The sequence below is a fragment of the Dicentrarchus labrax genome, unplaced genomic scaffold, assembly GCF_905237075.1.
Source record: "Dicentrarchus labrax unplaced genomic scaffold, dlabrax2021, whole genome shotgun sequence".
Classification (NCBI taxonomy): domain Eukaryota; kingdom Metazoa; phylum Chordata; class Actinopteri; family Moronidae; genus Dicentrarchus; species Dicentrarchus labrax.
Genome location: NW_026136715.1, coordinates 7,735,301 through 7,751,022, shown reverse-complemented (window position 1 = coordinate 7,751,022; position 15,722 = coordinate 7,735,301). Strand labels below are relative to the sequence as shown.

The 15,722-nt window shown below is 39.7% G+C and overlaps 2 protein-coding genes across 4 annotated transcripts; both read left to right on the top strand.

Moving 5' to 3' along the window:
- The first annotated feature begins 120 nt into the window (after positions 1-120).
- apex2 (APEX nuclease (apurinic/apyrimidinic endonuclease) 2) lies at positions 121-3,781 on the top strand. Its single transcript, XM_051424813.1, has 6 exons — positions 121-354; positions 445-528; positions 778-961; positions 1,186-1,329; positions 1,727-1,796; positions 2,479-3,781. Exons 1-6 carry the CDS (start codon positions 240-242, stop codon positions 3,631-3,633), a joined length of 1,752 nt encoding a protein of 583 aa, XP_051280773.1. The 5' UTR covers positions 121-239; the 3' UTR covers positions 3,634-3,781.
- An 862-nt stretch (positions 3,782-4,643) lies between these two features.
- LOC127377046 (sodium-coupled neutral amino acid transporter 3) lies at positions 4,644-15,627 on the top strand. Of its 3 annotated transcripts, XM_051424609.1 has the most exons (17): positions 4,644-4,810; positions 6,431-6,514; positions 8,208-8,316; positions 8,497-8,581; positions 8,716-8,831; positions 10,527-10,600; positions 10,712-10,804; positions 10,913-10,994; positions 11,095-11,177; positions 11,359-11,417; positions 11,513-11,656; positions 11,917-11,996; positions 12,113-12,213; positions 12,379-12,503; positions 13,763-13,907; positions 14,058-14,161; positions 14,278-15,627. In XM_051424609.1, exons 3-17 carry the CDS (start codon positions 8,276-8,278, stop codon positions 14,380-14,382), a joined length of 1,437 nt encoding a protein of 478 aa, XP_051280569.1. In that variant the 5' UTR covers positions 4,644-4,810; positions 6,431-6,514; positions 8,208-8,275; the 3' UTR covers positions 14,383-15,627. The 3 variants fall into 3 exon arrangements, with proteins under 3 accessions (XP_051280569.1, XP_051280566.1, XP_051280568.1); XM_051424606.1 differs by lacking the exon at positions 6,431-6,514; XM_051424608.1 differs by lacking the exons at positions 4,644-4,810; positions 6,431-6,514 and adding an exon at positions 6,079-6,388.
- The last annotated feature ends 95 nt before the right edge of the window (positions 15,628-15,722 follow it).

Genomic DNA, 15,722 nt, shown 5'->3' with positions numbered 1-15,722 from the left:
TGCTATTAAACATTAATGCAACAACAACAACAAAAAAAAAACTAATTTTATTGTGTCTACAATCAGAAAAAAAAAAAAAAAAAAAGAATAATGACAAATTCGTGGTGAAAGACACACTTCCGCTCGTACCCTTTCTTTTTACTTCCGGTTGTGCACATTGGCTGGCGGGGTCGTCTCTCTCTCTCTCTCTCTCTTCAGCGTCGGGGTCTCCAGTGAAAACAGCTGTGAGTTTTTACACCATGAAGATCGTTACCTGGAACATTAATGGCATTAGGACGTTCAGGGGCGGCATTAAAAAGGCTCTCGATGCGCTGGACGCGGATATTGTCTGTGTTCAAGAGACAAAAGTGACAAGTGAGTTAAGTGGTTAGCTTTATGAGCATGAAGTCTGCCCTTGTGACAGAAATGTAAGTTAAAAACCCCCCAAAATGTGTTCCCCAACAGGAGATTTACTTGATGAAAGAACTGCCATTGTTGACGGCTACACTTCTTACTTCAGCTTCAGTCGAGGACGCAGCGGCTATTCAGGTTCATTACCTTGTCATAACAATTCATTTTCTATCTTTGATTAATGGCAGCACTGCTTTTTTTCTCTATGCGTCCTTTTTCCCAGTTGTATTAAGTTTACCCAACCAACAAGACACACTGTTGTAAAGTCAAAGTAAAGCCATCATTAACTTCACTAAATGGGCACTCCACACTGTTACACCTGCTTTGTAGTTGCAGCTGGCCACACTATACAAACTAATTCCCCCTCCCATTCCTGACATGCACAAGGGGTCGCCACTTACTGTAAAGACAGTGCCACTCCATTTGCTGCTGAGGAGGGTCTCACAGGTCTGCTGACCAACCATGAGGAGGGGGCTGTGGGATGCTACGGTGACCAGAGTGAGTTCTCTGCTGAGGAGCTGCAGCTTTTGGACAATGAGGGACGAGCCGTTATCACACAGCACACAATCATGTAAGAGAAAAATATTCCACATTGAGGTTTTCTTTGACAAAGCATCTTATATGTGCTGTGTTGGCTATGCATCTCTGTTCCTGTGTTCGTTGAACCCGTTGAGTCATCGATAAAATGTTATTGTTGATAAAGAACCACATGAGAGATTTATTTTGTAAAATAGTTGTAAATTGTAGATGTCTGTGCCTATTATTATTTTGACCCTACTTTTAACCCCCCAACAGGTGTCAGGACAAAGAGCAAACTGTCACTGTAATCAACGTATACTGTCCACGGGCTGACCCTGAAAAGCCGGAGCGGAAGCAGTTCAAACTGCAGTTCTACAAGCTTCTTCAGCGTCGGGCTGAAGCTATATTAAAAGATGGGAGGTGAGAGTTCAGAAAAGTTTCCACATACTGAAAAAAAAAATAAAAGAAGAGATTGTGGTTACAGGTGTATCCTGCTTTTGCCACAGACATGTTATCTATGAAACTGTTTTTAAAATTTCTATCACAGCACTCTTTTACTAGCCTTGACAATGTGTCTAATGGCATGTATGTACCTTGCTGTCTATGTTTTATGTCATTAGTCATTACATTTCACTGAGACTTAAAGCCGTTTATAATGTGGTAAAATTAACATTATATACTTAATTCTTGCATTCGATAGACAGATAACATGACGTATGGCAGATGACTGACTTAGTTTGGACAATGTATCATGAGAGTGTTTGCAACTTATTCTGTTATTCCCTCTCCTCTTGTTTTTTTCTGTTATATTTTTCAGTCACGTGATTGTTTTAGGAGACGTAAATACATCTCACCGGCAGATAGACCACTGCGACCCCAGTGATATTGTAAGTAAAAGGTTAAAATACTGTCATGTGAATTTTGTGTTTGTTTGTTTTGGGAAATATGCTTATTCATTATCTTGCTTTAGATGAGATTGACACCACTCTTCTTTTTTTTTTTTTTTTTTTTTTTTTTTTTTTTTTTTTTCCTTTTTAAAAAATTTTTTTTTTTTTTTTTTTTTTTTTTACTTCATTATCCCAAATGTTACCGATCATGTTCAAACCCAGAGAAATCTGTAATGTTTTCAAAGTAACGGTGCGTTTCATTTGGTTTTAGTTGCTATAACTTCCTGGGAAACACGGGATATGACAGAGACTGAGGAAGGAAGTCAGTGAATTTGAATAAACATGTTTATAAACATAAATCATCCCATGATCCCACACTACTTCACATACTGTGCGTTTAACAAGTTATATCTCATGTGTTTAGTCCGCACATAAAGAGAAGAAAAAAAAAAACAAGTTGTTCCCCCCCCTTTTCTAGTCTTTATGCTAAGCTAAGCTATCAGCGCTGTATTTAACGAACAGACATGATAGTGATACAAAGGACATAAACAATGTCTCCCAAAATGTTGAATTTGTCCTTTGATATTACAAATGGCAGTGTTATTTTTCTGACAAATGCGCACAGTGCATTCATATTCATAATGATGAAACTCTGCCTACTATGTTTTTCCTCATTACTTAGGATGATTTTGATGAACACCCCGGAAGGAAATGGCTGAATGGCTTTTTGCATCATGTCAGAGAAGAAGAGGAAAAGAATGAGGAGGAACTCGATGAAGAATCAGAGGTAACTTCAACAGATCCCATCCACAGCGGGAAATTCGTGGATACCTTTCGCTATTTTCACCCAACTCGCACCAACGCCTTCACATGCTGGTCCACTCTCACCGGAGCGCGACAGACCAACTACGGCACGCGCATTGACTACATATTCGCTGACTGCCAACTAGCCGAGGAGCAGTTTGTGGCAGCAGACATCATGCCAGAGGTGGAGGGGTCCGACCACTGCCCCGTGTCAGGGCAACTGAGCTGCTCTCTCCTGCCCAGCTCCAAGCCTCCTCCGCTTTGTACCCGCTACCTGCCAGAGTTTGCTGGCAAGCAGCAGAAACTCTCCCGCTTTCTTGTCAAGGTGGACCAAAAATCAAGTCAGTCTGTGCAGAGTAATGCATTACCTGGATCTCAAGAAGAGGAGGAAAGGAGGGAAAATTTAAACCCACTTGGAGCTGGAAACATCTCTTGTAAGAAACGGTTATTGACATCAGACTCAGTTGCCCCAAAGGGGAAAAAGACTAAAACAGCAAAGACTTCTTCAAAGCCACAGGGCAGCCTCCTTTCCTTTTTCAAACCCAAACTCACAAATGTTGTTCCCACTACTGAAGCCCCTGTCAGGCAGTGTGAAAAAACACCCCTGGATGAAGTTACCTCATCACAAACTGCCCAAAAAGCATCCACAACCAGAGAGGACGTGTCCTCGGTGACAAGCAGTGTCCCTGAAGATACTGAGCTTGTCTTGGACTGTTCCCCACAGCTGTGCACCAGCAGCACCACAGAGGAAAATGACAAACAGATGAAGACAAAACAGTTAACCCCACAGCCCAATGTGGGACACTCAGCTGCAAAGAAGGGGGCATCGTTAGTGTTTTGGAAGTCAGTGCTTCATGGACCACCCCCACCACCCTCCTGTAAGGTCCACGGGGAACCCTGTGTGCTTCGTACTGTAAAAAAGGAGGGGCCAAACATGGGCAAACAGTTCTTTGTTTGTGCCCGTCCTCAGGGACATGCCTCCAACCCTGAAGCTCGCTGTAATTACTTTGCGTGGGTTGACAAGGCGAAGTGACGTGTTTACTGTATGGACCACAAGTTTTTTTTTCCTGACTCATCAGCGAAACCTCTAGTTCAAACAAGTATTTTTTTTACCTCACAGATGTCTCATCATTTCACAATGTTTTTATTAAATAAACAATAAAGACAGTAGTTTTGTATTACTTTGAGTTTGGTTTTATTTGTTCTTTGAGCCAAAATGATTAGACAGTCAATAGAAAGGTAATTTTTTATCTCCAAATGTCCTCAAGTTCGAGCTTCTCAAATGTGAAGATTTGCAACTTTTGTCTGCTTTAATCTTCGTAAAGTGAATATCTTAGTATGTGAACTGTAGTTGTACAAAACAAGCAATCTGAAGACATCACCTTGGGCCTGGGTAAATTACATTTTACAGACTAAATGATTATTCACTTAATTATGAAAGTATTCATCAGGATATAATCAATAATGAAAATAATTGTTAGTTGCAATCGTACAAGTTCTAAATATTTGATACTGAATTCTATGAAACTGGCCTGTGTATCTGTAGGGATGGTTGAGTTACATCATATGGGTTCTGATGGTAAAATATGTCAGTATTTATATAATTTACTGATTGCTGTTCATATTTATTTATGTATTGGGTGGGGGCGGGGGGGTGTTAGTTTTTGTGCCCACTAGATGGCAGTGGATGTGAGCTGAAGACAAAGCAGAAGCTTAGAGAAGAAATTGACAGAAACTTTCCACAGCAACCCATTTTATTGACACTACCAGCTGCACAGCCACAGTATGGCCACTGTAATGTAGGCCCAGAAGTCTCAGCTTTTGGCTCATATTTGACTAGAAACACTGTTTGAATATTCCAAAATGCTCTTGAGGTAAAACACAATAATCAATCCTGCCAGTGTCCAAATATGTACAGTTAGATTACAGTGTTTCGCAAGGTAAGAAAGCACCACGTGTAGCTTGAGAAGCAGCAGTCGGAAAAGGGAGTGGTTAGACTTGTGACATGGCATGATGTTTCTTTACGCGCGCTATTACTACCTCCCTCCTTTCCCCATTTTGCTTTCTCCTCTCACAGCTGAAGATAACTTCCTGGCTCTGTAAAAAGCTGTTTTTTTTGTTGGAAGTGGACCAGCCAACAAGTTTCAGATTTTACCCTGCTGCTTCTGTCTACACTGAAGACATCCCTCTGTCTGACTGACACTGGAGAGGTGAGTACCAGAAGAGGGACTCAAGTTCAGCACAGGCCATCTGCTGTAGCATTTGGGCCACGACACAGTTTCCCATTCATACACGAGGCGGAGGGATACGTTAGAAACCTAACATTATCCACACTGATAATGTACTGTTTACTGACAGTAGAAATATGGATGACAGGCTTTTCAGTTGATGTGTGCTCTAACTTTTCAGCTGAAGATATATTCACACTCTCATTTGCACTCTTTTCCTTTTGTGACATGCTGGCAGTATACGCAGCACAGAGGTGGGAATTTAAATGACTCACTGAAATGGGAGACCTTTCTGGCTCCAAAAACTGTCATGAGGGTTTGGTATAAAAACAACACTAAATGGATGTGTGGTTTTATCAAGACAAAATGTCTCCTGGTGAACTTTATTTTACAGATATTTTGTAAATGAATATGTTGGTTGCTTTGTCCTGGATTTTCCCAAATTGCTTGTTTTAACTGAGGACACTAAGGTCATTTAAGGTGACTGAGGAAGCCATTCATCTTTTCATTATCTAGATTCACGGATTGTACAGACCATGATTCAGATTTTTTGCTTGCAAACTGCTCTACATAGCTTGAGAAAATTGTTGCAATGTGGAATTGGATATTACATTTTTTTTTGTTTATTTGTTAAAATTAATCTAAATATTCTTTAAGAGGTACAAATAGAATCTACCATAATGTCCACGTGCACTAGATGAGATCTTTATACAACAGAAAGACACATTTTCCAGTAAAGGCTTTGTGTCCTAGTGAGATAAAGAAAATGTGGGTGTTTCTTGGGTGTGCAAGCATATCTCAGTTAGGTTTATCTGCCAACTGAAAGACCCTGAGAAGTGGTTGACCTTTCAGTTCTGATGAAGTAGTAACGCTGCATGACTCATTCATTTCTACTGTGTCAGGTCAGGTCCTACCGTTTGTTTTGGATCAGGAGCATAATAACTTGTAAGCGTGCACAATGTTTCCAGTCTTAAGCACAATCACATGTGGGCCATCTTAAAAAAGCACTTATCTCCTAAGCTAATTACCATCACTGTGACTTCCAGCAGGATGCAAACTGTCAGTGAGTATCTGCCCATGGTGTAACAAAACCCCCCTCAGATGACACTCACTTTGCCCCTCCTTTCAACTTGCATAGTCTGTAATAACATAGTAATTAGTCTTCAGTATGAACAGCAGAAGCCCTGTTGGTTGGATGGGTTTCTGGGATTACCTTTTAGCCTTGAACTTCAACTGCAATTTTTTCCATTTGTTTAGACACCAGTGTTGACACCTTTTCAGTGTAGACACCTGGTGAGTCTCTACAGTCTTTGCAATGGTAGACAGTACCTGTAAAAGGCTTAACAAAGGGTTAAGTATGGGTGTTCCCATTTCCCGCTTACTCCCTCCCAGCCTCTAATCTCTCTCACTCTCTCCTCTCTTTACTACCAAGGAGCTTTGGAGAGGCTCCTAAGAACAAAGCTATATATAAACATTGGAAGAGAAAAGAGTCAACTTGTGCAAAGGATTTATTCTGTTAATATTTAGAAAAGAAAACTAGCCTTCTTCTTGGCCACAAGGGTAAGTTGCCATAAAATGTGTGTGTGTTTCCTTGTGTTTTAGATGTTAAGGAAGAGAAAGAAAGGGCTGTCAATAGTGAGCTGGTCTTGCGTCAGACAGAAAGCATGCGCTACGCACTGTTGGACAGTAAGGCTACAGTAATACTACTGTGTTTAACTCTAATATGTGTTCTCCATTTACAAAATTATTATATAGATTATTGAATGTGATACTTAAATATATTTTTTGAATTACAACATCTTGTAAAAGACATGGGGTAGGTTGTTTAGAAAGATGGATGTATAAAGAGATGGAAAACACAGGACCACTTTTTGTTTTTATTACTTTTTCCACTCTTTTTATTGTTTCCACTGTGTAAGAGCTGCCCTTGTGACCAGTTAAATATCGTAAATGGCACACGTTTCTAGTTAACCAGGTTACATGAAAATGTGTGAGTAGCCCACTTGTAAAATCTGCCTTTTACAATGTGAAGGTAGTCATTTATTCATCAAAACTGTCTTTTTGTGAAAGTTAAATGATAAATTATTCCCAACATCTAGTCTATGCTTTGTTGGTTGTGTGTATTGGACATGGGCCATGGGAAAGTCATCGGGTATGTAGCTAAAGAAAGTTACTCTAACCAAACTTGACCTTAGGCCAGTATGCAGGGTGAAGTCTAGCCTGTATTTAGACTAAATAGCACCATTTAGACAGGAACCCTTTGTTTATCTCTGTGGCCCATTACTATCAACCTCCAATCTGTATGAATTATTGTACTTCAACAGGCCTGTTCAGTAATGGGCGTTTAGGAATACAAAAAATGTGGTTTCGTGTGAAACTCTTAAGGAATGACACAATCTAGTGTGAGTGTGTCCTCGGGGGTCAGATGTGAAAGTCCTTAGGGCAGACTGACCCACAGACAAGGGAAGGATCCCATGACCCCATGGCAGGAGCACAGACCTACGCTCATTCCCAGAGTCCGTCCATGCCAGCTTTGTGTGGCCCACAGCAGATTAGAGCAACATAAGTCCTCTGACAACATTTGTTATTTAAAGCCTTTCATGTCACACAAGCTTTATAATGGACGTACATCCCAAGCAAAAGTGTCCCTTTAAGCTGAAATTTTATTTTATGAACTACCACAGTTACCACAGTTTTTTTATCCACATATCTGAAGCAGGGAGCAGAACTCCAAAGTAAAGCATTGCCAAAAGAAAAAAAAAGCAACATTCTTGTTGTCTTTGGCAAGCAGAAAAATTACAGTGGTGTGTGTGTCTCAATACTTTATAAATAGGTCTGCCCTTTTGAAGCCACATAGCATTTTATGCTTTTATTACATTAGGCATATTGAGGCTGCCTTCTGTTCAAGTACAAATAACTAGTATAGTTACCCTTGAAAAGGCTGAGGGTATTTCGACACCATTGCTGTCACTGTGGCATTATACCGTTATTGTATTGTAGACAAAAGCCAATGCCTTACATCCGCCTCATAAAAGTATTACGTATCACAATTCTCCTTCAGCTTCATGGAAGACCCATTCTGAGATCTTTAACTTTAACAAGTTGGGACAGGATCTCAGAAAATGTGATGCATACAGAAACATTGTAAAAAGCCTTAAAGACTCTTGCTGAGGTCAGCCTGCTCGCAGTTTCCCTCACAAATAATGGAAAGTTGGCAAGATCAGTGCATGAGGTGTGTTAAAATGTTGTGTTTGTTGTGCAAAAACGATGCCAGCTGACACCGAAGTTTATCCAAGCATAAATGATGGCGGAATGTTGAAGGAGATGTTGATAAGTAAGTACACCATATATTAAACATTTGTTTTCTCTTTACGCCCAGAGGGTTTTTTACAGTCCAGCAAAAGTTGATCTCAAGAAGTTTCTCAAGTCACAACCCCAGCAACCACAATGGAGCTTCAGAAGATGAATGGACACAGCAGGGATGATGGGTAAGACTCATAACTGTACTAAAAAGTAATTACTGACACCGTATCACAGCAAAGTTGTTCAATTTAAAATAATATTTTTTTATATCCACCACATATAAAAGCTAAAGTATTTTTGTAGCTCCCTTCGTGCGCGTTTGTGTGTTTTTTAATTTGAACCAATGTTTTTCTTTCCCATTGTAGGTTTGATGGGCTGGAAGCCCTGGCTGAACATGAGGAGTTTCTCCCACATAAACCTGGAGTCAAAAAAGAAAACCACTTTACAGATGTGAGTGTGTTAGAAAATGTAGAAGTCAGATGGATTAGCTGGAAAACCAGACACTGTACTGTTGATGTTGTTGATGTGATTTTTGTTCCTGAAATGATTTGGCTGTGTTTTCCTCCGTTGTGTTCTTACTGCAGTTCGAGGGAAAGACTTCATTTGGCATGTCCATCTTTAACCTCAGTAACGCCATTATGGGCAGTGGAATTCTGGGATTGGCCTATGCGATGTCCAACACCGGAATCATTCTTTTTTTGTGAGTACCCAAGCCAAACAGTCCCATTTTTGGCTAAACTTGTGTGCCTGACTCCATTCGTCAGTGTTTGTGTATGTAGGTGCATGTATTTGCTCACAGCAAAGTGTTTTAAGTTGTAAATATTTTCCCTACTTATGCAAAAAGGACAATAGTATGTTGATTTATATTTAGTATTTGGGTAAAGCCAAATATGCTCACTCTCTGAGGTTACAAGAATAGAGCAGGGCTGTTTGTCGTGTGTGTGTGTGTGTGTGTGTGTGTGTGTGTGTGTGTGTGTTTGTGTGTGTGTGTGTGTGTGTGTGTGTGTGTGTGTGTGTGTGTGTGTGTGTGTGTGTGTGTGTGTTTGAGTTTATGAGATTTTTGCTAGCTGAAGTCATTTTGGCTGGTCCTCACTTGGCAAGGGGCTATTTCTTAATGACTTTTCTTTGAAACTAATAGCATTTACATAGCTAACTTCTGTAGTCACACGTTTTACTTCTTTTAGTGTGTGTTACACATATTATATCTTTTACTATGTTGTATATATTTTGCTGCTTGTATCCCAGTCTTTAAACCTACCTAACTCTCTAAAGCTCTCTGTGTCTCTTGTATGAAAAGTGCTCTATAAATAAATTATAGCTAGGGATGCTACGATGTAAACTCCACATATCGATGCAATTTACGATACTGGGTTCATGAGCTTTTAACTAAATGAGACTGAAGACAAATTATAACTGAAAAAGTCTACAAAATATATTTTCTCTGTCAAATTATAGAATCCTTTTAATGCAAAACAATTCATATTTACTTTTCTTTGTGAGTGAGAAACTGAAGTCTTTTTGCCTTGATACCGTGATTGATCGTGATCACGATTCACAATTTGAATCTTCACATATTTGTATTGCGATTTAACTGTCCCACTTTATATCTTTACATTCCTGATTATAACTGATCTTTATTTTAGGTTAGAATTTTGTTTTAAAGCTCACATTTGAATCAGGATCGGGCTAAAGTTTGTGTTAGTGGATACAGATTGGATATAGTCAATAGAGGTGCCTTATAAGGCTAGAAGTAGGGCCACAGAGATGTGTGTGTGTGTGTGTGTGTGTGTGTGTGTGTGTGTGTGTGTGTGTGTGTGTGTGTGTGTGTGTGTGTGTATCGTCTGACTGTCTGAGTGTACTTGTGTTTGGACAGGTATGTGTGGTGGCTTGGGGATGGGCTCTGTGCTCGAGTGTGCGTGCGTTTCTGTCTGTTTACCTGCGTGAGTGAGGTGTAATACTGTATATGTAACTGCTACAGTACCAAGCCTGATCTGTCAGAATGTACATTAGAGCTCATACACACGCAGCTTCTCTAAATCAGATTTGAGTGGTTAAAAATAGCCCGTAGTGATGAGATCCAAGACACGCCTGCCTGGATCAGTGCTATGTGGCTGGGGGTAGGAGGGTAGCTGGAGAGCCAGTCTCTCAAAGCTAAACTCGCTTGTGTGGGTGGAAAAAAACCAAACCAAAAAATACAATCACAAAAATGGCTTTTTATTTTGTTTATCTCTGACAAAGGTTCAAAAGAATAGCTTTATTTCTCTCTTTCTGTCTTTAATTATTTAGATAATAAGCACAGTTTCAACTCTGATAAGGATGATGTCCAAATTTCTGTCATGCAAATTTTAAACATAAATTACATTTCCCAACACATCTCCGCTCTCCTATGTTTCAGAATCCTGTTGGTGTCCATTGCCATTCTGTCTGCATATTCAATTCATCTCCTGCTGAGAAGTGCTGGAGTCGTAGGTAAGACAGAGCTAGACTCAACACACATAACTCATTATATGTAGCTACAGAGTCAATTCTGCATTCATAACATATCACACTCATAGCTGTACAATGTCTGTGGTTTTCCAGGCATCCGGGCTTATGAGCAGCTTGGGAATCGGGCTTTTGGTCCCCCAGGAAAAATTCTGGCCGCATGCATCATTACAATACACAACATTGGAGGTAGGTTCCCTCCGATGTCTGTAAGTGAAAGCATGTGCATTTAATCAGATAAGATTAAATTTGCATAAGTAAGTAACACAAAATAATACTGTTTTCACTTCCTTTTAGCAATGTCTAGCTACCTCTTCATCGTCAAGTCTGAGCTCCCACTGGTTATTCAAGCGTTCCTAAGTAAACACGAAAACACAGGGTGAGTGTCAGAGTGATATTCTGACAGTGATTCACATGTAGTTCAGTAGGTTTTTTTTTTTTTACTGATTTTTTCATCTGTTTGTCTGACTGTCTCTTAGAGAGTGGTTCTTGAATGGAAACTACTTGATCATCATTGTTAGCGCTGTCATCATTCTTCCTCTTGCACTCATGAAACAACTTGGTATGTTTTTCATTCTGTCGTCACGTTTTATTGATTCCCCATACTCTCCCATGTATACATCATGTCTCCACTACCCTTTTTTGTTGCGTTTACTTCCATGTCCTGTACTGAAATTAACGTTATCAGCATCTGTCTTCAACCATAAATCACTCTGCATCGTCTTTTTATCGTTGCAACACAGGTTACTTGGGCTATACAAGTGGCTTCTCCCTCTCCTGCATGGTGTTCTTCCTAATTTCAGTGAGTCTTGAGCCCAAAAGATATGCACACAATACTACAGAATGTTCCACTGTTAAATATTTATCTTTGATTAACTAATGGGTGTGTCTCCTCAGGTTATCTACAAGAAATTCAACATCCCATGTCCCCTGGGAGATGAACATCATAACGTAACTCCTATAGCTGATCACCACACTGTCATTAATGGGACGATTAATGACGACTTCTGTAAGGCCAAACTATTTACCACCAACTCACAGGTCAGTGGAAAGCATTTCAACATTGCCTGCATATAGTTTCCTGAATCGTCAGCTGTATATTCATTTATTGGTTAGCACAGCAGGTTCTCTGCCCCATGTTCTGTACTAGAGCATGTTATGTCAACAGCATTGAGGCGTGTTATGTCAACAGCAGTGTAAAACAAGTGTGTGTTCCTCGCTCGACTTGGATTTCTGTTCAGTCTTAGTCAAGTAATATTTGGAGGGGTTATTCACTGACCTTTGGTGTGTTTGGATTTTAGACAGCATACACCATCCCAATTCTGGCCTTTGCTTTTGTCTGCCACCCAGAGGTGCTACCAATCTACACTGAGCTGCGAGAGTAAGTCAGAATATTAGCGTCCATTTCACAAAAACCCAAATGTGGTTCCTTATTTTGTTCACAGAGAAAAGTTTTAATCCAATCAATATATTTTTTCTGCTTTCCTTGTGCTTTAGTGCCACCAAGAAACGTATGCAGACTGTTGCCAACATCTCCATCATGGCCATGTTTGTCATGTACCTGCTGACGGCTCTTTTTGGTTACCTCACCTTTTTTGGTAAGATACTCTCTACTCCTGAGAGTCAACGGTCACCTTGTTTTGATGTTGTGAATGGCAAGATTTTCAAATGAATGACCTACTTGTACCCAGTTTCCAAGTGATGTGAATGAGGGACTAGACCACATGAGAAATGTCAAGGGATATCTACTTCTCTGTGGGTAGGTGCTGTTGAGTCCGAGCTGTTGCACACCTACAGTCGAGTGGACCCCTTGGATGTCCTGGTTCTCTGCGTGCGTCTGGCTGTGCTGGTAGCCGTTACTCTGACTGTCCCTGTGGTTCTTTTCCCGGTAAGAACATTTATCTTAGTGAGAATATTTATATGAAAAACAGCAAGAATGAAAACAATATTTCTTACATTTTGGTAAATGGATTGATCAGCTATGTTTTTACTTAATTGTTTTTTTTTTAAACCCAAAATGGTTCCAGCTTCTCAGATGTGAATATTTTTTAATATTTAAGTAAATGGAATATCTTTGGATTTTGGGTTATTGGGTAGACTTTGGACTGTGTGAACTTGTAATGGGCATTTTATTCTATTTGACATTTTATTGGGTAAATAATTTATTAATAATTAATTAGGAATTGCAGCCTTTAAAGAATGCATAAACAATGAAATTTGGAAAAAATACATACACACATACTGTATATTGAATATTCTCTCTACTTTATTGTGAAACCTCCTTATAACAAAAGTTTCTGTAAAGTATGGATGACCACTACGTGGTAGCTAGTGGTAGAGACTTAAGAGAAGTGGACCCAGATTTACACCAGGGGATACGCCACGTGCAATGTTTTGAAACTTCAGCAACCAGCTGATTCAATAGTGTGTTGACTGCATGAATCTTTATAAAATTCTTTGATAGATAGATGATAAAATGACCAGAGTCAGTTTTTGACAATTACACCGAAAACATCCACATATCAAGGAATTGAAGAGAAGAAAAAAAAAACATTAAATACATACTGTTGTCGTAAACCTAAACAGCTAGCCTGGCTCTGTCCAAAGGTTAAAAGATTTGTCTACCATCCCATTTGTTCAATTCAGCTGAAGTTTAAATAATGACAAGTCACTGATTTATGGGGGGTTATTTGCCAGACTATGTATTTTCCCAGAGCAGGGACTTCCCAGAGTCTCTACTAGTTGCCTGTAGTGAGCTTTAGAGACAGTGGTATGCCACTGACAGAGCCAGGCTAGTTTCCAGTCTTTATGCTAAGCTTAGCTAACCAGCTTCCTATTGAACTGACACAGGAATGCTGCTGCTAAATGTCACTCTGTAGGTTGGAACTTTGCTTTGTTGCACTTCTGGTTTCACTCCACAGTCACATTCAAATCCATACTGATGCAGGTAATTTGCATGGCGACAGACAATACCTTACCTAACAGGTTCTCAACAGTAGTTCTATAACACTCTAAGGTTACCTGTGGTGACAAAGCAGGCTCAACTTTCACTTTCATATAGATTTGTTTATCAACCTGGATGCCTGTGATCATATTTTTTAAAGAAGCAGCATGACATTCTCACTCTTTCCTTCCATCCCTCTGCAGATCCGCAGGGCCTTGCTCCAGATCTTGTTCCCTGACAAGCCTTTCCGCTGGTCCGTACACATCACTATTGCATTTTGTCTCCTCTTCTTGGTCAACCTACTTGTTATCTTCGTGCCCTCCATCCGTGACATCTTTGGCCTCATCGGTATGTTTACACAAGAAGGATGGCCATATGGTGTGGGCTTAACTGCAAAGTTTGTAGTGTGAACTATGTCATCTGTAAACTGTGTAATCACTTACCACGTACAACCTTAAATAAACTCACTTTCTCTCTGTTTACCTCCTTCGTCTACAGGAGCCACATCTGCCCCCAGCCTCATCTTCATCCTACCTGGAATCTTCTATGTCCGAATCGTTCCTGAAGAACAGGAGCCCTTTCTGTCCAGACCCAAGATTCAGGTACAGCTCGGTTCCTTCAGCTATCAGGGATACTATGCATTTATCTTGGTCTTTTAAATTTCGATGTGTTTTAATGTGTTGTTGATACAGATTGTTCTTTCCTTTCACTCCTGTAGGCTGCATGCTTTGCTGCGCTGGGATTCATCTTCATGATCATGAGTTTGTCATTCATCATCATTGACTGGGTGACCGGAGAGAGCCGAAGCGGAGGCGGACACTAGCCACCATGACTGAACAGAGAACCTACGAACAGAATGCCAACCAAAGCTCTCCCTGACATTAAATTACCCCAGATCTGCAGAGTTCTCAGCCAAACAGAAAATATGGCTGCGCAAGACGAAGGATATGTGAAGACCCTTAAACGCAAAACAAAAAAGAAAGTGTTTTGACATGTGATGGGGCGAACAAAAGGCCCTGTAATGGAGGAGAGAACACAGAAGCATGAGAATACACAGCAGTGTGTTCTGACTGAACAAAACCTATGTCATGCATCTCAGTAAAGGATGTTGTTTGGAGGCATGTGTAGAAATGCAAAAAAAAGATGAATGGCAAAAGAATGACTCAAATGGAAATCCCATTTTAGAGTATGGATGTGTACAGTTCCGTGGAATAGCTCAGTCACTGCCAAAATCCGTCCAATCTACTTCCCTCCCTTTACAGGACAGAAATTTGATACCATAGAGCAGTCATTTCCCAGGATTTTGCTTTTTATCATGCAAAAAAAATAATACAAATACAAAATTCAGTTTGTTCATTCTTCAGTTGCTATTTCATTACACATTTAGGACTTTAAATGTGTTGGTGCAGTGTTGTCCAAGTATCCCTGAATTTCACAGATTCAGCCAAGTATGATCAGCGAGGGTTAGTCTGCACGTCCACACTAACCATTCCAATCTATTTTCAACGAATTTTACATGGAGATTAAATAATGTTCTTAATGTGATATTTTGTTAATCTATTTTGCCACTTAACATCACTAGCTGAGTCCGAGGTGACCTTTTCTGTATAATAAGATACAGTATAATTTGTGGTGTTCAGCTGCTATCCATGAAGGTCAAACAGACAGTTACTGACAATCACATGTGAGTCAACAGACACAGAAAGGTAGTTTGTACAATATCTAACTTTTTAAGTATTCCTGAGAAAACCTTCAGCTGCAAACCAAAGACTGTATCTATTCTGTCACATCTAAATAGGGGGTAACACACTTTTTTTTTACCACATTTGGCAGAGGCCAATTGTATATTTAAAAAATCCAGTGTTAAAATTGCTGTGTCTGTTTTAGCAGTCCCAAAAACTGTTCAGTATGGTGAATAATATAAGATTTTTAAGTTAAAATGACTCTTCTTTTTTTGTCTTGAAAAATTGACTAAAAGATATTTTGACTTTGTTATTCATCCTGTACATTTTTAAATTAATTTGAATGTTGTTATCTGTCAATAAAATATGTATTTCATTTGTATAAATGTTTTGAGTAGCTTTTTAATGCAAGTAAAATGTTAACTACACTAAGCATACATCTGTGTAAAATACTCACAGCAGGAGGAGAGCAATAGTGTGC